We start from the raw sequence: 23,096 nt of genomic DNA on the forward strand, positions 1-23,096 counted from the left end.
ATTCTTAGATGCACAGAGCACCGTTTCACTGTAAAACATACCTTCCCTGCCCATGAGGAAAGAGTAAAAGCACAGGTGATTAATGCTGAGATACACCCAGCCTTGACGGGGAACCTTCCCCTTCCAGTAACTGCAGGAGTAGTAGTTCACTAATTTCTCTTCTTCCGGCATCCCAAATAGCTTGTGAAATTTCACGATGGCTTCCTTAAATTTTTCTGTATCATCATCCTCCTTGATGCCATTGATTTTATTGTATTCAGCGATGATGCCCTAGTAGGGAGTGAAAGAAGTACATAGCATGTTAGTCGCCATGGGGTATCAGATATCCTTATTAGCATTGCTGTCTGGGCCAGAGGCCACAACAGTTACTGCAATGTCAAGAAAGTCTTTTGCTTATCTCTTATCCTTCTGCTCATTCTTTTGCTTATATAGTTATTTACTTTATTCAAGGCTGTCTTTCTGATGACCTTGCTCCCTACCATACCTATGTCAAAAGCAACTAAACATCAGCCACGTGCCAGTACCCTGTTTTAAATTAACCAGCCTATCTCAAATACTGCTAACAACTCTGTAAAGTACCTATGATTTGTAGTGTTTTCCCCTTCCATGTAAACATGCTCCCTGAGGCGACAGGGACAGGATTTCACCACAAAATATGCTTCTAAAAGGAAGGAAAAAAGGAAAATGAAAAAAGGATTCATTATGGAAAATATCAAAAGACTTATGACTCCTCTTAGTGGACCTTAAGCAAAAGAGAAAAGCAAGAGGAAAAAAAGAAGTATGTCCTATTAGATTAACTGGCAGGATGGAAAAATAATTCACACATTCAGGTGCAGAAGACCTTCATCAAATTTGAAGTGGCAGCAGTGTGGTGAAGAGCTGCTTTTTGATACCTCAGACTATGGTTCCTTCTGTTCTATACTGAAGTTCTGGTCTATTCGCTTATTTTCGCAATCTCTTTTATAAATCTTCTCTATTGCCTTCTATATTAAAGTGACTTCTTGCCCTCGAATTGCTCCATATTTACATGGAAAGCAGAGCATAAGACAGCAAACCATCATTCACATTTAATATTTGTCCAACTCTAAAAAATAGTGATTTCCTTAAAAGATTATGTTTCACAAGACAGATGTCTTCTCGCATAATTGATCATTTCCATGATCATCTATAGCCCACCTACCCAATTCACTAGTAAAACACAAATAACCAGGGGATTCTTAAGACAGTTGACTTACTACATGGTAAAAGAGGAACGAGACAAAGACAATGCTTCGAATACGCACCAAGTAAGTACAGTAACTTTGCTTACAATCAATCTTTTAGCAAAATACTTATTTTTCGGTAATTCTTAGTGTGGATAAAGTACTTTTTAACAGTATAGCTACTGCCTCTCCTATAAAAAGAAACAAAATTCTCGTAAAACTGAAAAAAAACCCACCAAACACCACCACCACCCCCAAACAAGAAAAAAAATAATAAAATCAATAACCAGCAACCCCTAACACCTATACGAATCGTTAATGTAAACACTACAGGATTTAACTATGCTGAAGAAGGTAAGGAGACATTATACAATGAGTGCATGAAAAAAAAATAAAAGCTTTGCACTGGTAAAGCAGTTACCTAGAAAACTGTCAAAGTTTAAGACAGAAACAACAGTGCAATTAATTTCAGAACGTATAATGTTTGAAACCCTGCCTATATATTTTTTTTAATATATGTATTTATTTTTTTAAAAATCACACTGCTGTAGTGATGTGTGCTAATCCCAGTTTCCCTATTTCTTACATACGTGTTGCTACTTAGAATCTGGTTTTCCTTCAAAAATGTTTAGCAGCCTGGGGACTACCAGGTCAAATTTGTTCAGAATTCATGTCCGTTTTCCTTCCACAGTCATGTTTATCATTATCCACGTATATAATAAATATATTTAACTACCTGTATTTTTCCTCTGACAAATGTATTTATGTCATTCTCATTTTCAAAGATCGAAAGGGTTTGCAACAAATTCTGTTCAAGCCATTCCCAGTGTTCAGTGATTTCCTTCCTTGAGCAACCTGTATATAAAAAAAACCCACAAAAAGTCACAAAATAAATAATTCACCAACATCAATGTCCTCTTAATCGTAAACAAAAGACTCTAATAAAACTTGCCAGTAACTGGAGATGCAGTATTTCACCGGAGGCCATGTCCCTGGAAATTCCAAAATTTTCTCCCATAGTCTTTAATTTCACAATAAATAGATAGCAATCTTCAATTATACCAATTATTCTGTGGGAAGCCCTAGCTGCTTATGTCAGTATCATCAGTAAAAAAACCTTACATTTAGAATTCTAATATGACTAATAATAACACCGAGCTGCCCAATGCCACATTAAAGAGTTAGCAAAGGTATTACCTGCATCTGTTAGGAAAGGACAAAAAACCCCAACAGTTGCATATTCTACCATTGGTTCCTAATTCTTCACCATTATATACATCTACAAATTATGAAACAATGATAAAGTTTCAAACACAGAAGCTGAAAAGGATCATTTTCCTGACAAGTCTATTACAATGTCTTTTCCTCAAAGGAACAGCGCTGAAAGACCTCCAAGAGAGCTCTACCTTTTTAGGGGAAGAGGGAGGGTTGTCAGAGGTGGCTCACTTTTAATGATGAAAGAATAAATTAAAGTTCGATGACCCTAGTTTGCTTAGGAGACCAAAAGCCATCCAGTGAGGTATCTTTGATACTGAGGAACCAGCATACATGTAGTCCATAAAGTAGTACAGAACACGGATGAAAAAGCTTCTTATATGAACTAGAGTTTATATATGCAAATTTTTGCTTTTATTTTACTTGAGATGAATTGTAATAAATATGACTTCCATTTTGACCTTGTTCTTTTGACCCTGACATCTTGCAGAATACAGTTTTTGGTGCTCTTCAGGATCTCTCTGTGCCCACCCTGAAGGACGAATAAATTCAAGCACTAACAACAAAACTGTTCCTCCAAAAAAAGATGTTGAGTGCTGTGGTTTACGCCAGAATTGTGTCAAAACTGGGTCTTCCAAGTAAGTATTTTCAGGAAACCAACATTACATGTTCATATAGGAACACCTATACCTGAAGCTTGATTAAAATCTCAATCTAGGTAGGAGATAGCATTTTTTTTTGTTTTTCAAATCACAGATTTGGCTCATTTTACTCAGAACTAGCAAGTAAATGTACCTACCTGCTAACTAATGCTTATAGAACCCAACGAAGTGAAGGGCTCGTTGAAGCACCCGTTGGAAAGACGTTAAATTACAACAAGTGGTTAATAACTTCTTCAGCTTCACTACAGGCTCAAATTGTCACGTGTCTGCACATAAATCTTTCCACGGTTTGTAGAACTCAATGCAATCATTTTGAACACATCCCAAACAATCCTTTTCCTCACTGTTCAGCAACAAATGACAGGGAAAAAATATTCTTTCTAAAGCATACAGTGAGAGCTTTACACAACTCCAATGAAAGCAACAGAATGCAACATTCTGTGCAACTTCCAGGGGAATTGCACAATTCTAGTCATAGTATGGATACATAAATCATGCTGCAGAATAGCCTGCATATGTAACTAATATTTCAGAACCACAAGCAATCACCACCGCTGCTTCTCCTTAAAACTACTGGATGCAACCAGACCTTTCTGGAACTCAGGAGGTGGTCTGAAGACTAATTTATTTCTTCTTGGCTTTTACACTGCTGTAAAAGCAATGATGAAATACATGAGCCATGTATATAAAACTAGACTGGCATAAAAAAAAAAAATCACTCATCTCTTGAAAAGCAGTGACAAGCAGTGCAGACACACTAACACAATGAACTATTTCTAAAAGCTGTCTGTTTCTTGTTTGCAGTTCATCAATTATTTTTCATCACTTCTTATGAAACAGCTCTGGTTGATTATTCTCAACTTGTAACAACCCACCTCATTGTTTCCATTTCTTTTTGTCTCTACTGTTGTACTGTTTACTCTCCTAGTCTCATCTACAGCAGATCATGCAATCAGGCCAAAACCCACACCCCAGTTCTCATCAATCTGTCATCAGTCCAGACCTTTCTCTTAGGTTTGTTCACTCAGGACTAAAAACACTTTTGCTGCGACGTTTTAAACTGCAGAGTCTATTTTAACTCTGCTACTGGCAGGTCTTTGCCTATCTTAGCGTATTAGAAGCGTTCACCATTTTGCCATCATTGGCCTTTTAGGTAAATTAAGTAACATCTCCAGCTTGGAGGAGGAAAAAAGAAAACATAACAGTTAAACCACTGCACTTTGGAATACAGAGCCCTCAAGACTACCAAGAAATAAAAGAGAAAACAGCTCCAACACACACAGTAGGCTACTAATCACTCCTTCCCCTCCTCTAAACGGTACGTTCAGCTTACAGTGTGCTCCATGGCTGAAATGGTGCAACGCTCGCCAGCATCCCTGGTAGTTTCCTCCCTGACAACTGAGAAGAATAGCTAAGTGTGTTAAGCAGAAGTTGGATAACTAAGGGAGATCTGGATGAGAAGAGTTGGACAGAGGAAGGATGCATGGTGCTGGAGAGAGAATGAGAAGGGGCAATTGCCTGGCAGGTGGGGTGGAGTAGAGTAACAGCAAGAGCAACATGGGAACTTCTCTGGGCATCGAAGAAGGTTTCTAGATTCTGGGTTGGTTTGTATTAGGTAAGAGGTGAAGGTACGGAGGGAATATGAAAGAGTTCAGGACTGAGATGAAAGTTAACAAGCCGTATAAACATGCTTTCAAACACATTCAGAAGTATAATCTCAGTATTGTTTCAGTCTGTGACTGAGGAATAGGAAAGGCTTAACCTGTGACAGCTGATGAGACTGTCATGTCTGGTCTTCTCTTCCAAAAAGGTACTTACCCAAGATGCTTATTAGTAAACCTGAACTGCTGCTGTTAACAGAATGCACTGGAAGAGAACCTGTAACGCCTCAGGGAGCCTAAAATTGTTCTTGGAAGTAACGGCAGGTTCAGGAGTGGACTGGCAAAACCTCAATTTGCACAGAGAGGGAGAGGAAAATAAGTTATGGCTGGTAAACTCAACAACACTCTAAAACTTGTAGCTTTGTTAACCAAAGCACATGGGCTTTTCTGAAAACCTTTCCCAAGGCATGTAATAAAATTTCAAAGTTGGTGCTTTAAACTAATCTGTAATTCATTTTTTTCACATATAAAATACATATTCAGAAACTTCTATGGAAATGCATATAAATACTGTTACCACAAAAAACCTACAGCAATGGTCATTTAAGAGCAAACAAAACCCCTTGGATTATTTTTTACCCTTGAAATAGTCTTGTACAGAACAAGACCAAATGTCATGCAGCATGAATGAACCAGGAAACAATCACACTTCTCCCTGTATAGCTACTTACTGGAGACAGAGATTACTAGTTTATGGAAGGCAGAGGAAAATATCACAAATTTCTGTAAAAATGAGAGAATACAGGTACGAAACAACCAGTAGTCTACCCCTAGGGAACAGGGAAGGACAGCTGTACAATGCAAGACAAATCGCAGTTGCATAGCTAAATGCAGTCAAATCCCTTAGTAACCTGTATAATGGTAACAGCCCTCGATCAGTTCAGAAGGAATTGCTTTAGTTGCAAATTCATAACATAACGACAGCGCAGAGCCTTAGGCAACACAGGGCTGCTCAGCTTCAAGGTTGTGTAGATAAATGATTTGCTCTCTGTAAAATTTTTACCTCCCTGTCAGAGCCACACTATGCCCCTCAGGTGACAAGACTAAACTTGTGCAGTCTTATAATTTAGCAAAAATAACTAACCCAATCATCCAGCTAGATATTAGGAGACTAAAACATCAAGAAACACTGCACAAAATGGAAGCACAGATATATACATTAACTACTCTAGCAATTTCAATTAGGTTTAAGACTCATAATTGAAGAACATGTTTATTAAAACAGTACCCTGTTTACATCTAAGCTAGTATTTCTACATATAACCTGCAGTATTTGTCACAGAAGAGAAACAAAACTCTCACAGTTCAGCAGCATCATAAATTTCTACACATATGGTACATTTGTTTATTCTGGGGCCGTAACTCATCTGCCTTCAATTTTGTGCCCCTGGTTATCTGAGGATACACATCGCAGGTATAAAATTGTAGTAATTATCTATAGGTGTCATGCAAAAAAACCTGCACATACAGAAAAGTCACTTGGCCAATTTGCAAAGTCTTAAAAATTCATTTCTGAATATGTGCACAGTATGAGTGTCTTTGAAGAAACACTATTTTGTGAAGAGTTTTGTGATATGTTATTTTCTTTGGAAGGGAGTCTGCAAACAGCAAGAAAATCTGTGCCCTCGGTTGCTCCCTTTGAAGTTTATGGGACAGAGGCGCTTACTAATTGCTACGCACTGACATTTGGATGATGGGAAGAAGGCATTGTATGTGCAATCGCAACTACCTCTGCTTGTGCACAGTAAATAAACATACTGGCAAATGCTTTTACCCTTCTTTCTCATAACTGAGACCCATGGAAAGCTGACATGCGAAGTCCCATTACTTATGGTCACAGCAGAGTAGGCAACAGTACAAAGCAAGCAGTTAAATGAAGATTTGCAAACAACCTTCATAATACTGACAATGTCATTAACATCTGTTTTTACTATTAGTTGTCACTAAAGGCAAATTATGTTGTGTGAATCTTAAAATCTTCAGCGCTGGAGTTGGTAGTAATAGGTGTAGAGGGAAAAACAGCTGTTTAAATAAATACCTTCTTTTAGGTCTGATACCATAAAAAGTTGTAAGAAGTACTTGTGCTAAGATGAGCTATTAAAAAAATTCCTATTGGATTCAGAACATGACACAGCTTTGATACCACCTTTGTCAGACACACAAATCGTGCTCATAAGAACAGAGCCCACTTCGAAATGCTAAAATTATTAGATGTATGACAAACCTTCATCCATTCCTCCTCCTCTTCCCTTCCCAAGAGAGAGGATTTGTCTGGAGGAAAAGTCATCCAAGTAATCTAAACGTCAAATTTTATTTGGGAGAACAGGCACAGATGAGAGGGCACTGTTAGGCCAGAAGTCTACAGCTTCATTAACCAGTATTTTTGGATGTCAGGCAGCACTGGGTGTTCTCAAAGTTACCAGTCTATTAAAGAGATGACAGGTATGTATGCACTTCTCATTTGTCCTCTTTTTCAATTTTCTTTCAAATGAACAGAGTTCTGGCTGCTGCCTAAAACAGCGTTTGAAACTTTAGAGCTAGAGGAGTTGCATTCAAAAGTTTCCATTTGCTAAGACCGAAAAGCAATACTATAAAACTGAGGATCTGACCTTACAAGCTTGGCCAATCCAAGCTAAACAACCTCAACCTTCCGCTTTCAGCTTTAGACGTTATTTTCAGAGTCGCCAAACAGAACTAGAGAGTAGCTACATGCTGCTTTATGCTACTTGCAATAGGCACCTGACCACAGAAATAAGCATTTAGTACTTACAGGATCTGATGCACGCAAAAATCCTATTTACTGTACCAAAACATCGATTTCATTGGCTTTACTAACTACTACAATGACAGAAGAAACTCTTAAGAGTTACATCTGTCAAAGTTTGAGCCTTGAAGGCCAAAACTCTTAAGAGTTGTTGCATCTATGTAAGAATATACACTTCTGTATTTAACTCTAACCTAGCTACCACCCTGCTGAATTTCTAAGTACTAAGAAGTGCTGCAGGAGTGAGCCACGGGCATGGAGAAGATCATGCAAAGAGGAGGGATTGATACTAGACCACTTGTCTGGGAATATCTTTGGGAGATGATGGGTAGGAAATAACAAAGGCTTCGGTCCCTGCTCCATGGCCATCTCTGGTTTTACACAGTCATTGTGCATAACACATACGCAAATACTGGCATTCAGGGTCTGAACATTAGAAGTTTTGGAGCTTCTTAATTTAACCACTAGAGAAGGTTTTCATCCTGACCCATTTATTTGTCCTGAAATGACTGTGATCAGCAGGCAGGATGCTCTATTAGTTATGTGACACAGTATCCAGGAAGAATAAAAATCCACATCAATATGTTTGTCCTTACCACAGGCAATAGTCCAATAGACCAAGGAGTCTGGTGCTTGGTAGAGGATTCGATATGGTGCCACTCTGGCACTGGAATCCAACACGACATCAAGAGTACCCACAAGGAGACCTATGGAACAGGAAATTCTGATGAATACACAGTGATGGATCGTCCAAGATCCCACAGGAGTGGGCTTAGCAGCCCCCCACCCCTTTCATTTCACCCTCCACAGCCAAATGCAGACCTATGTATTAATCCCCACACTTGTCGCCTCATGTTGTAGAGAGGGGAAGTGACTCAACAGGGAAAAATCTTCAGTTCAACAAGACTTCAACTTTTAAATATACCTTGATTCTAGAATAAAGGCAGACAAATTGAAGCAAAGCAGAAGGTAGCTGTTTTAGAAAACCATGTTTAAAAGTTATTTAGTTCTTTCCTGTGTTTCATATACTGTTGGAGCCCTGGGGAGCGAACAACCACCACCAAAAAAAAACCCCAACACCACATCACCAACAAAAAACCCCACACAATACACCTTAGAAGGGTTCAAAACACCAATGTCAGCTAGGAAAAACTGACTCCCAGCAAAAATGATTATGCTACTTAATGGTCTGATTCTTTAGTGTAGAAAGGATGAAAATGCCTAACAGTCAAGCTGGTTTTTAGCTGAAACGATACTGATGAAAGACAAAGCCATACTGTTTTCCTGAAGTAGCTCTGAAAATTCTTTTCTACTGCGGAGGCCATCAACAGTTGCATACCAAATGCTACCAACAATTCCTAACTATATTTCCACAAATTATAGATACTATTTTAATAAGAAATTAGACACAAATCAGAACTCTAACCCCCCAAACCATCTCCCACAAGAAGACCTATTTATTTTTAAAAGACATAAAAGTTTTTCCCCTTTTCACCTCCACAAAGAATTTTCATCATCTCTGCAGAGATGTCAGATTTAAATTCTTATGTTGAAGTTCTCGGCAAATTCACAAATTAAAAACAGATGGATGAACTTTCAAAGATTTTTTTTCCCTGAAAATATTTATTGGGGTAGAATAAATATCCTGTTTTTTTAAACAGCAATATAAACTGCATACACCAAAAAAAAACCATTATAAAACACTCCTGTTAAAATCCTCTTCTCCTTTCAGGTGGCTGTTTTCATCATTTACTGTCATAGTTTGATTAGTTCCTCATTCTGCACTGTCATAACTGGCACAGAAGGCTGCTTCCCTTGCTGTTCTTCTTTCAGAATTGCTTTATGCATCACGATATAAAAGCACTACCCATTTTCCATCTTAGTGGATTCCTTAAATCCAAACCGAAACTGCTATTTGGAAGTAAGTACCCTACCTACCAGTGATTTTGTATTTCCCCATTCTATGTTTTGTATTTGTATTTTGTTTTATACAGATCTTCACAGGCCAGATCAAATGTAATCTCTTCCTGCCTGAGGCATTAATATCCACCACTTTTTAATTCAAGGACTCTGAAATACACGAGAAAGAAATCTAAACACAACATCAGGTCATTAGTAAGCAGTGTTAGAGAGCTATCTGCTTATTACAGGATATGAACACAAAATATTAACGTAAAACACCTCAACATTCATTAGTCTAACTAGCTTTAGCTGTTCCTATTGCCATCTTAAACCCTCATCATTCATCCATTTTGATTACTGGTGTACACTGACAAGCTGCCTCTGATCAATCCTCCACCAGCCCTCCTAGATACACCTTGACTACTTTCAAACTCAGGAAACTGAAGTAGGTTATAATGTTCCTTTAAACTTTTTTTTTCCTGTTAAACATGCTCTCCATTCGAGCGTCACAAAACCAGTATGGCCCTGGTCCAGAAGGCACGTGTATGCTTCAACCATGGGCAAAGATCCTCAAATGCTTAAAGCTGCTAGTGAGCTCAAGAGCATTGCTCAACTGGAGAGCAGACCAAGGCAGACACTACCCTGTGCTAATCGTCTGGGTTTGCTGCAAACATGGAGCAGGGCTTATGCCCAAGATTATTCACGCTTTGCAGCTTCACTTGTCTACTGACAGTACTAAATAAGCAATAGGCATGATGTAATATCTAAATAAAGTTGTATGCGGGCCAAATGTAGTCTCCGAGGTACAGATACACTGTTAAGTCCCTGTAATCTTTAAAAACATGCTTGTTTCTCTCCTCCTGCTGTATTTCCAAATCTGTTGGTGTGTGGGTGGGTCCTGCCAACCAATTCTGCCACTAGTTCCAGGAGGGCGCTGTCACTGTAAAAACTGGGATACACAGGTAAGGTCAGGGAGCCAGAACAAACCTACTGCCTTGTGCAGCACCATCAAGCTAAGAGGAGCTTCCCCTCCTACCTCCTCATCCCTGAGGTATGGGAGATAAGAGACAAACATCCCCCTGTCCCAACAAACAGAAAAAATGTAAGATAGAGCAGTGTATTCAAGAGATGTGGAGAGTGCTATGAAAAAAAACAAAAAAAACAAAAAACCACCAACACAAAACTAAAAGAGACTACCCAAGAGACTAGCCAGCACTGAAACAACAGATGGGAAGTAAGGAAAAGAAAAGAAAGAATACTTTCCACTGGTGCAGTAAGTAGGAGTTGCCCAGTGCCTTTTCAGCAATGGAAACAGGTTGTAGAAACATCCATGCAGTTAGGTTAAAGGCAGAAAATTCACAGGACTGCAGAGGACTCCACGGAAATTCAAAGTCTGGCTTACCAAGATAGTTGCAAACAATCAGTAAAGTTTACTTATGTCATGAAATAGCTGTTTCCATAGATAATACATGTGATATTTAAAAATTAATTCATGCATTCTTTTTTTTTTATATATATATATATATATATTAAAGCCAATTAATATTTGCTCTTGCAATCACACAGCTACACCTGATTGCTGACCTTCAGGAGATGTTCCATTTTGCATTGTAGGTCAGTATTGGCTTTTTTGGACTTACGTTTGGGTTTGGTTGGTTGGGTTTTTTTGTAATGCCGACATGTGATGCAACCAGAATGAAATCACAGCAGTTAAAACTGACAATCTCTCTGAAGAATTTCTACATGAAGTGATCATAATAAAATTTAAAAAAAACCAAAAAACAACCACCCAACAATTTATTTCAATACTGTTCATTAATTCTTCGTATAGCAAGTACCTTTTAAGACACGATTAAAGAATAAGTAATCAAAAGTTTCTATAGAAACAGAACAGGCAACAAAGAATTCTACTCCTTAGATTAGACTGGTCCTTGGGCAAAAGCCAATGAATTATCCAGGCATCAAATCATGTGACTATACTGATTGCAATTTTTTTTCCCATTATTTCATCAGGTTTCTGACCACATAGTGAAATAAGGGAAGAAGTCCCCAATGTAAGAATACTAAATCTGCAAGCCCTTGTTCAAGTGAGCAGTTTACATGAGCAAAGGTTTAAAGCACATGTTACAGCTTGCGGGATTAGTGTCTTGCTAACTGATGACAGCCCCGATCCTGAAGGCACTCAAGCACAAGTAACCTCATATCGAGGAACAGTCCCATCAGACACACATGCCAAACACCTAGAGCAACCACACCTATACATGGAGGCAGGAGGAGAAAAGGGAAGGATAACGCCTTCATTTTGTTTGATACAACTTTTTGAATGAAGTCAGCTTCCTCTTTTACAACTTTGAATTCTACAGCAAAGGTCCATAAAATTGTTCAATATTTTATTTCTTTCCTGTGAAATACAGGTATTAGCAGAGGAAAAGCAGTGAAGCGTAACATCTGAAATCAGGGAATACAGAGCCACAACTGGCTAGGGGGTCCGGGCCATTGCTCTTGCTTCACACCAGTGGAAGGACACAGAGGGTATTACTGGAAAGGGGTTCAGTTACCTGATGCAATTTATGCTGAAGGAAGAAATACTACTACATTTTACTGATCTGACCACCGTGCCTCGCATTTAGTCTTAAGTTGGAGGGGGAGCCTATAACCGTTGCACAAAGTATACAGATTAGCAGTCTGTATTCATGCATTGAATTATGATGTACTATACTTGTACCCTTACACTAGCGACCAATTTTCAAACTGCTTTTTGCTAGAAGGGATTATGACCACATGAAGCCTGACCTCCTGCATAACACAGACCCCCTTTAAGCCAAATGATTTCTACCTGACCAAAGGCTATTTTCCAGAAAGGTAGGTCATCTTGATTTGAAAACTAAGCTAATTGGTTCAACCAGTGAAGACTCTTCCAAGCACCACTGCAGTCTTTACTCTTTGGAGAGCAGCATTCCAGATGGCTTGCAGTCCAGACTGATTACGAATTGCCCACAATCGGTAATGAAATCAAGAGATGGCCTGCAGTAGAATCAACTTGGTACATTAAGTTACCACCACTGAAAACACACACACTTTAGAGTATATGGACTAAAATACCTGGAATAAGTCACAATGTTTTCAGCAGTTTGGATATCTATGGCACAGATCTTTGCTGCAGGAATATTTCTCCCTCTCTCTTGTCTTTCTTTTAAAACATAACTATTGATCTTTTTAAAATCTTTCATCAGAATCTGCAAGTTTCTTTGCAAAACAACAGTTACTGGTGTTTTTAAAGGAAAAGCAAGTTTATGCACCTTACACATGAACAATCTTTTGTATTACAAAAGGATTTTCTTACAGTAACCCTCTTTCACAAAAACTCATGCTTTGATTTAAACAAAACACATATAAAGATCAAGTAGTCTTTATCACCTTTCTACAGTCCCCCTGACAGTAACCTTATGATTTGTAAGCCTGCAGTGTTTTACCTGCTAAAATATACAGGGTTCTCAAACTAAATTGGATTACATATTTGAGAGTAAAGACCCAGATTATATATTACTGCTAGTGCACCTCAGTAAAACACTGAAGCCAATTTATTTACTGTTTGTGAGTCAGAATAAATAAAAGACCTTAAAAATTACCAGCAGCCATGGCACAGCAAACACAATCAAAAAGCTCGGGATAATATCAGGCAGTGACACATCCCGTTCGGCTTTAACCATGCAGTCCTCAGACTCCAGGTGCTTTCAGCACACACCAGTGACCTGCAACACATCCACTCCTCAGTGTCACAGGCAACTTGCATCAAACCTCGCCTAGAGCTGGAAGGAGGTCACCCTGCAGCTGGTGCCACTGTTGTGACTGATACTGCCACCCAGGGACACCCTCCTCCTCCTCCTCCAGTTTGCCAGACAAAAAGCATATGGTAGTTACTCACCTGGCTCCTGAGAGCTGAGACAAGCCCTGCGCTGCCACAGCCTTCTCCCAGCTCTACGCTAATATAATCTCCACCCTGACAGTCTCTCAAGGCACCTTCTATTAAGAGATCGTTATCTTAAAAAACACCTAAACAAACAGCATACATCTTTTTAGTACATAGAGCAAACACAGAAGTATACCCTCCCAAAGAGCTAAGATTTAATACAGGTCAGATTGTGACTCTTGGAGTCATGCTCATGAGCTATCACTCAAATAGTCCCACAGATTTAAGCAGCCTATTTGTGTATGAGCTCAACACCACAACTAGGAAAACTCAGTGTCACATGTGTCATTAGTAAGAATTTTTCAAAACAGGCATTGTGACATTCTAACACTGAATGAAACACATCCTGCTTAAATGGTTCCCAATATTTAATGTGTGCTGATGAGCCCTTCTCTTTCCACTAAAGTAAGATAGACATATAATGAGCTCTGATCATAAACCTGAAACATCCAAGGGACCTATTTGGATCATAGATGTCAGATGATTTCTGAGAAAGCCTCAATCAATAAGGTCAACTTAAGTCATATTTGCACCCTGAGCATTCAGTTTTATATTGATTTCATAGGACAATGAATAAACTCTTCCTAAAGTTTGTTACTTCCTGTGCTATGAAAACAATAACTCATAACAACACATAGCTAAAACGTCCAGTACAAGCTATTGTTTTTGCTAGTAACTATAATGAATCATTACTCTTCCATTCTTTCTCAAGGCAGCCCATGTGTTTATGTGATTAGCTCGCTCATTTGTTATTACAGGATGAGGTCATCCAATTACTTGCCTGTCAAAACTCAACCTACAGCAACAATCTGAACTCCATCGGTAATACTATGGACAAACCCTTTTAAAGAGGAGGGTCAATTCTATTTGATTTCGTCTCATGGGAGAGAGCCTAAATGAACAGTAAATATTATACACCACTCAAAAATAATTACAATGTTAAACTTCCAGTCCTGGTAGTAGTATCCACAAAAGTATGAAAATAACCTCTTCATTGTGAACACCAGCCTTGGAACTTTATGAACGGTTATACAGTTTTGTTTTTTAGGTGTTCATTCATATAAATGAAAGCAAAATAACCTCTAAATACTTATTTGATAACTGTCTTCTCATGTGGGTTATACAGCATTAGCTCATATGGACTGCGGTATCAACAAAACCTAATTCTTCCTCTGAAATTAAGGCCTATGATTTTTTAAGTCTTCCCCAAGGCCTGCCTTTGTTGCTCTCTCTTCCTACCAACGCAGTTTTATAGAGCACTGATTTGCCCAGCCACCGTTTCCTTTGCACATAAGTTTTCAAACAGATTCTATGACACTGACTTTGAGGAACTGCAGTCACTCTACTGACATGTAGCAAGACGAGCAGCAAAAACACTACTTGTTTATCTGTCTTGAGGCTGATAAATAAAAATGAGAGAAGATTGAATACCTAACCACTAATCTTTTTTAAAAAAAAAAAAAGCTCAGGAAGGGCCAATGTGATGATCTGGCTTGAATACTGCAGGATAAAGCAGTAACAAAGGATAAAGCTTTCATCCTGCCTTCAATTTTAACAATTGTGATTAAATTAGATTATCTTCCAAATATCTTAATTTAAAAGTGATCAGCAATTGAATGTCTACCACAGTACTCGTCAAGGTGTCCAAACAACTCGTGACCATCCCTGTAAAAATCTGTAAAAATTCTTAACTCGAACCTAAATCTGACTGGGTTTAGACTTTCAGCTTTTAGAACTTTTTGTAACTTCAGTCTGCTAAGCTGAAGGGCCCTAATTGTTGTAAGATGAAACCACATTTGTCAGTGTTATCTACTAAGCAACATTTAAAATATTTTAGGGTTGTAAAACTTTGCTGTTTTTCTCTTCAACAGAGAGAAAAACAGAATGTGCATTACAACTTTCATCTATCGCTACATATAGATACATACAGACACAGCAAAGTAATTGCCTTTATTTCCACTGAGGCCCTGTTTGCAGATAATGAAATGTCCAGGCCCAGAAACTCATACAATAATACATCCAAACAATAAGTTCCCAGAAATGAACCCACTAGACTTGACCTGAAACAAAAACCTAGCAGAAGTAGGAAAAGGCTGAGGAGAGAGATGAGCACTGACAGGACATGATAGACAGCTACAGATACGCAAACGATTACAACACATGAGGACGTGGATATGTGGCTAAAAACACAAACAAATAATCCCACACACTTGAAGAAAATAAGTTTTATACTACCTGTCAATCATACCAGACTACATGAAATGATGGAGAAACATTGAGAAGAATACAGATGGAGTTAACAAATGCCTTCATGGTATGCTATAAACATGTACACTCATAAGTTTGTAAAAAAAAAAAAAAAGCAACCCAAAAAACCCCCAAAAACAACAACCCAAAACAAAATAACCAAGCACACTTAGGAAAAGCATGATCAAGTACCATTAACCAAAACAGCAGGGAAGCCACTGAATTTCACTCAAAACCAATTCTTTAAGTATACCATACTCTCAAAGTAGTGTAAGCAAATTAAACAGATTTCATCCAAGAGCAAAGTTTAAATCAACTACATCTGCACCAACATAAGATTCAAACAAACTATATAAGATTAAAGAACAAATCAAGTAAGTAAGAGCAACTGAAGAAAACAAAACAAAGGCCAACAACTACCACCACTAAGCTAAGAAAAACAACTATAAACTGAATTTAGCCAACAAAATCAATGGTACAAATTGAGAACTGGCGTGCGCATTAAAGTCAGATTGACAGTCCTGAAGCCCAGCACGGTCAAATACAAGCTAAATCTGAAGAAAAGCAATACTTGCAGAAAAAAAATATTCAAATTCTAACTGTTCTGACTGAATACCCACAGACAGATCAGATTTCAATAAACTATCAGAGGAGGCACTTTAGCAGGGAAAGGAACGATGCTGAACAGAAAATCTCAAGAACTTTGGCTAATAAAATACTGGAAAACAGAGGTGAAACTAGACAGAACTGTGAGGAAAGTACCAAAAACACAATAAGAACTTACCAGCTGAAACTAAGACTGCTGATGGAATTCCATACACCATCTGGAAACTTCAGGAAAAAAAAGAACAGGAAATCGGGCCTAGAAAATACTTACAACCTTTCTTTTGAAAAGAAAACAAATGGAAAGATTTTTAAGTCCTCCAGAACCTAAGCCCACCTCAGCATCAGATGTAAAGGCAAAATGCAAATGTTGATTACTGAATATAAACATTGATCATACACCAGAAGTCGGGTTAGTGATCAAAGAGCTGAAGAAAAGCAAGATTTCAGTCACATGCTTACAGCCCTTTATACACCTTGTATTGTCATATTTTAGCAAAGTCAGTGGCAACAACAACTCCTGTCTATTACAGAAAAAAGCCACACACAGTGTGACATTATGAAGGACTAACAAAGCAGAGGTCACAAATCTTAGGGAAGAGCAGAGAAAGCTGAATGGATTCTGCCTGTAACAAATATTTACAAGAAGAACAATCATATGAGAATACATATGTTTTAATCAACTTTCAAAAGCATTTGAGAGTATATACTGGCATACCTTGTGGAACCTTTTTAATTCTACAGAACTCTAACTGAAATCGTCAAGGGCCCAAACCTCTGAAATACGATATTTCTTCCAAGGATGCATAACTGGACAGTGGAGTGATGGAAATATGGGAACTGATGTGAAGAAGTGCTACTTTCTCTATACCTTTCAGTGTGGGACCAGAAAGTAATAACAAAAGCCCTGTAAGCAATAGAAACTCTGGTATAATGCAGAAAATGACTGAGAGGCCTAGACATTTATTGCTTACTATATTGTGATCCTGTGTGACATTTCCAACAGAGCTTCATACAGAGATCTCAGGAGAAATAGCAGGCCATCCTTGAACTCCATGTGTCAAGCAATAACATTACGTCAGAAGGCAAAAATGGCAAACGACAGCTCAGCTCAGCGGCCTTGATGGGTGACACTACTCAAAGCGTAAAAGAAGTGACATAAAGGAAAGCCTTTGACCAAGAAGCATTACAGTACAGAAACCAGAGCTACATCTCAGGCACTGCATCTGTGCAAACAGCGCATTGCCTGTAAGAACCGGCCATCAAGAGAAGCGTTGGGCAGGAAATGAGACACCTTCCAATTAAGCACCCATGAATTCCAATTAAGCACCCATGAAAGCATCTGAGAATTCAACAGAAAGACTGGTGAGTCAATCCGGAGAATCAAACAGCAGGTCAACCCTAGACATTTGCATGTCCTCCTGAAGTGGAAATAAACTAGTGTGAAGAAGCAAACACGCCCACAGCAGATCCTAACGCGGAGCTCATCGGCATCGGAGTAGATTTGGTGTAACACCAAATGACAGAGCAGAGCAGAAGAGACTAGTTTCCACCCCACAAGCCAAAACTATGAACATGGAAAGCTGAAGGACAGGCTGATCGCTCATGTCAGTTATGCTAATTGCGTGCATTTTGATAAATGCTGTATTTTAAGTATCAGAAAGCACAGGGTTTCTACTCAAGTGTAACAAGTTTGACATGCAAAATCCTAACTGCCTGAGTCAACAAGGACAGAAAGCGTCAAGTTTGTTAAAGCACGTACCATCCTTCCATCAGGAAGATAATACATGGGCCAAAAGCTCTTCTAAATCTGAAGTATAGGCAGGTTTCCAAGCAACCTCTTCCTCAACTCTCTGAATTGAGAGGTTGAAAGCAAGATAGAATCTTATCTCCAAATTTGAGCCACTAATTGTTTTGGCCAGCAAGGCTGCAGAAAAGTGTTCTAAGTTAGAACACTGTCACAGTATTAAAAATTACATTAATTTTACATTGAAGGCTTGCGTCAGCCAGCCGAGCTCAGAACTTCTCCTTTCTGCCTTGCCAATGTGGAAATTACATGATAACCCCTTCTGCAAAAATATCTGGGGAGAAAGATAGTACTGATGATAAAAGAAATTGATGAAGAAGTCAGCAAATTTCCATCTGCTCAAGCATTTGAATCATCTTTGGCAACATCTCGTGGACTTATAAACTCGTACTGAATCTCACACATGCAGTGTCCCAGCTGTAAGCATAAATAACCTAGCTGCGAAATAATTCACTCCTAAAAACAGTTCTTGCAAACTAGGAACAATTTACTTGCCTCAGGATTCAAAGAGATCTTACGATAACATTTTAAACAAAATTACTTAGAATTTCATCTCTACTTCATACACAAATGTACACACGCAAAAGCAGCGCAGCAGCCACAAGCTAATCATACTACACCCTCTATCTCTCTTCCTGCAAACTCTACGCAAATTCATCACTCTGCTGTCAACTATTAGTCGCGCTAATTCCTTGCAATAATATTTTCAAATAAAAGAGTATGGCAAGCATTACCACAGTATAGCAGAAAGCAGTTAGAGACATTTTTAAATCTGTTTGTTGCATCAGAATGCAAGATATACTTGGCAACACAAAACCATAAGTCTTCTAGTTACCTATAAACTTTTTGATATGTTCAAGATCCTTACATCAATGAAAGTAATACAGTCATACAGGGCACAATGCCCAAATGATGGGAGAGATCTGGGTTCATGTTCTCTCCAAATGCCTCTGCTTCAGCAGATGCAGGTTGCCGTGTGACACGCTGTATCCCTCTGGAGAAGGAAGTATGTTTCATACAGGCCCGACTACGAGGCTGCCCAGGGAAAGGAGCTGACAAGCAGGAAGCAGAACAGGTATGAAGGAGAGAGGGTTGAAAAACATCCAGCGCTTTTGAGAAAATTATTAAGAAGAAAGACTTCTTCCCCTGTTGGTGAAAAGGAAGATGAAACTCCTGAGCGAGGGTCACACAGAAGCAAAATACAGGCATGGCATTACGTGCAAGGCATGAAACATGTGTCCGTCTTTATCCTGGAAGATTAATGCAGTGATGCAAGATAATGTGAGTTTGCAGAACAGCTACAAAAATCCAGTTTAGAATCCAATTTACAAGTCCTTCCCATTTTTCTTTTGTAAAAAGGAAAACAAAACCCAAACAACCCTTCAATTAAGGCATGCTTACAAAGGAAAGTTGCACTGATGTGACTGGTACTGACATAGACATAATCATTTAAAACAGTCCAGGCCCTAATTCAGTATAAAAATGGATCCATACTGCTTAGTAGAAAAGCTGTATCTCTTAAGTAAACTATTAATCAGATGCATTTTGTTAGCAGAGATGACTTCTAGGGACTCACTAATTAGGCACTGCCCTAACACATAACAAGATCATCATGCTTCTAACTTCTTATAATTCAACATTAAAATAAGTGCAGAAAATGTCCCCAATGTCCAAATGAGTATTTAAATGAGGTCTTTCTCTATTCAACCAAGTTACATAAATTGAGGCAAAGAGGAGAGAATCAATGCAGAAAGGGCTGATTTTTCACCCCTTCCCCCAAAGTGACTGATACTCCTTTTCCTGCAAAGGGTTGCTGACCTCAGAGTGGACCCAGGAGAACAGGTAACATGAGCACTGCTCTTCTGCTTCAACATAAAACCACCTAGAATTACTTTCACCCACTCTCAAGGCTATATAAACTACTTGGTTTTAGACTAAGATGTTTCAAAAGACCTAAATGATGGAGTTTGCTGGTCACGGTAACCTCCATCCACAGGATGGTATTAAGGAAGTGACGGAGGACAGGTAACATGGAGACTCTGGCAGCCACTTTGAGGGCAATCATCAGCCTTCAGCCACATTTTCACAGCCACAGCATTGTCTGAAGAGGTCTGTCCACAACCTTCAGCCTTCATTCCCTTTCACCCACGGGAAAGCACTCTACTTCTTCCTTCAGTCATGCCAACACTACTGCGTTACAGTGCAGCCCCAGCTATAGTTCTTTGAAGTTTGTCATGTTTGCAGATGGAGAGCAGGGTGTTACACTTAACCCTGATCAGTTTGCTGAATGGTTAGTTTCACAGCAAACCTAGATTTGAGGACAATGCCGGAGAATCAATGCTTCTCATTGTCCCACCACCGCTTAAGTTACAAAGTGAAGCCATCTCATGTCATCAAGCCCACCTCATCAATTTGAAAGTCAGTTGTCATTCTACAATTTAAGACAAATAACTTCAAGAGACAATAATGAGGGAGTACAAGTCAGCAGAAGTCCGATCACAAAAAAAGTCACAGCTGTATTTACATCCTCTCTTGCATATATAAATTCAGACCACTCCTACCACAAGAATCTTACATACAATATTTCTAGTCAACCTCAAGGACACTTGATCTGGTTTTCCACAGAGCAACCAGGTCAAATTTTACACCACATTCATGGGTGGATAACTTTTTAGATTATATCTGACCAATTTCAGCATTATGTCACTGGAGAGAGGGCAATTAAGGAAAAAAAAAAACCCAAACAACCAAAACCCAAACCAAAACAAAAAACCCACAAAAGTTTCTTTTTTTCTTGTTTCTTTACTTTTGACCAGATAACCTCCACCTCTGTCACAAGAGCTGTATCATTATTATCTACAGAACTTCCACAGGGTCATCCTAAATGCTATCATTACTGCAAACGATGTACCCTGTTGACCGTTTCAACAGATTATTCTGAACCCTCAGGATTAGCCAGGTCCCTCAATGCTTTGCTTTTAACCAGTATTACCTACCAAGAACAATCCATTGGCTTCCTTCTCCTGCCTTGGCCCTTAATGGGTAGTCCACAGCTGTTAGAACTGGTGTAAAATTCCAGTATTTCCATGAAAAACAAATAATTATAAGTACCACTTACTACTGTGTCTAGCAAGCTGGGAGTAGCCTGGACACACTACATCTGTTTCTTTCTTCCTACCCCACCTTTAGTTGACCACTGTGTCAAAATCTCACGTGCTAAAATGGCAAGGTCTGACAAGTTCCCGTACAGCCCTTTAAATACTGCCAGCACCAGTAACTTTCTGCCTGCCAGTAACAGGTGTTTGTTTAGTTACAGTTCTGGCAACATACTGAAAAAAGCTACCACTTTTTTCCATCCCTTCCCCACACAAACAAGCAAAACCCCTGGAAATTGTTTAGCTACTTGTTGCTATTACCTCAATGCCACAGCAGCTGCAATTCCAGGCAAACCACAGACACTAGTTAAAGCTGCATGGAAAACGGTTTTCAAAACACACGTAGAACTTTTGCATTCTAAATCATATTCAGACTGCATCCACATACTAAAATAATGGATACAGTGCACAAAAATGTAAATTCCAAGGGGGGAAAAAAATGCAGAAACAAAGTCAGAACTATTTCTGTATTCTGAACTCCTACCAAATGCTGCCAGCTTATCTGACCTTCACAAAAGAAAGAAGTGCACATTTATGAATCCTACTCCCACTCAAGGACTAAATCTTCAGAAGTGATCTCTCCATCTGTTCAGTGGTATCATCAATCAGACTACCATACAAACAGCTGCAAGAAGGCTTAGATATACATGCACTGTACAAACACGTTGAAGAGAAAAGCCCAAATTCTCAAAATGTTTCCCAGTAACTGAGAAACGTTTGGAGAATTGACTGGGCATCTCAAACGATCTCTATTTCAAAGATTAAATAAAATCAGAAAGGTATAAGAATGCCTTGTCAGATCACCTACAGCAAGACAGGGGAAGAAATCCTTAGGAGGCCAGAGGGTAATCCGTGAAAGAAGTCTGAAAACAATTTCTCAGTAAATACAGCAGGGGTGAACTTTTGCAGCAAGACATGCTTTTTATGGATTTGCCAACACTGTCGATAATTCAAAATACTTAAAAAAAAATATTAAAAAAAATCTACAGCTAACACGGAGTGGCTGCTGGTCACTTTCCATGCAAGAATGAGGTGGTTTATCAACACGCAGCACTGAAGAAGGCTGAAGATCTCGAGAGCCCACATGAAAACACACTTCACAGTGGTGCGTTAGTTTAGATTATAAATTATTTATAAGTCCATAGAGCATTTGAAGGCTGAAGAAACATTTAATCTCCTGGTAAATATGCACAGGATCTTGAACCAAACACAGATGTAGGCCACACGTTTATTTTGATTAGCTTGAAGAGCTAGTTACAATACAAGCGGGTAAGGAAGAAACCACAGCTTTTCAGGGAACGAATTTGACTATTTTCTGCCAATTTAAGAAAGATCGGTGGTAACACCATTGGGTTCCTTATCTCCAGTTTCACAGAAACGCACACACGTTGCCTAAAAATGATGAAAGGTCTCAACAAATGTATATGCACAGTATGATAGAGAACAAAACGTGTATGACCCAATCGTCTACAAAAGCACCTCCCGTTGCCAGCCGGTGAACGAGACGCATTCAGGGAGCATACTTTACAAGGACATCCTGAAGAATACGGAGAAGCTGAAGCAAACCTGTTCTCACGGTACGCGCCTGAGAATCACAACGTGCTCTTAACGTGAAACCGCTACGCGCTAAACAGGTCCCAAAATAAAATCCTCGGGGACCCCCGGGGATGTCACACCCTGGAAGGCGCGGAGGCAGCGGGCACCGGCTCACAAAGCTTCGCAGCGTATAAATCCTCAGGGAAACCTCCGCCTAATTCCACACGGCCCGGTGCACCTGACCGCCAACGCGGCGCCCCAGGCCCGCTGCGAGGCGGCTCCCCCCCCGCGGAGAGGAGGCCGGGCTCCCCCCGCACCCCCCGGGGAGGCGGCGAGGAGTGGGGACCGGAGGGCCCCCTGCAGCCCTCCCCC

The 23,096-nt window shown here is 39.3% G+C and overlaps 1 protein-coding gene across 1 annotated transcript in view; it reads right to left on the bottom strand.

Moving 5' to 3' along the window:
* Positions 1-23,096, bottom strand: part of TBC1D9 (TBC1 domain family, member 9 (with GRAM domain)) — an 82,402-nt gene that overhangs the window by 28,614 nt on the left and 30,692 nt on the right. Inside the window, exons 4-6 of the mRNA XM_009894173.1 lie at positions 8,101-8,211; positions 1,939-2,057; positions 42-270 (exon numbers count right to left, since the gene is read on the bottom strand). Of these exons, the coding sequence (XP_009892475.1) occupies positions 42-270; positions 1,939-2,057; positions 8,101-8,211 (459 nt within the window). The remainder of the gene's footprint in view (positions 1-41; positions 271-1,938; positions 2,058-8,100; positions 8,212-23,096) is intronic.

The sequence above is a fragment of the Charadrius vociferus genome, unplaced genomic scaffold (assembly GCF_000708025.1).
Source record: "Charadrius vociferus isolate BGI_N301 unplaced genomic scaffold, ASM70802v2 scaffold21, whole genome shotgun sequence".
Classification (NCBI taxonomy): domain Eukaryota; kingdom Metazoa; phylum Chordata; class Aves; order Charadriiformes; family Charadriidae; genus Charadrius; species Charadrius vociferus.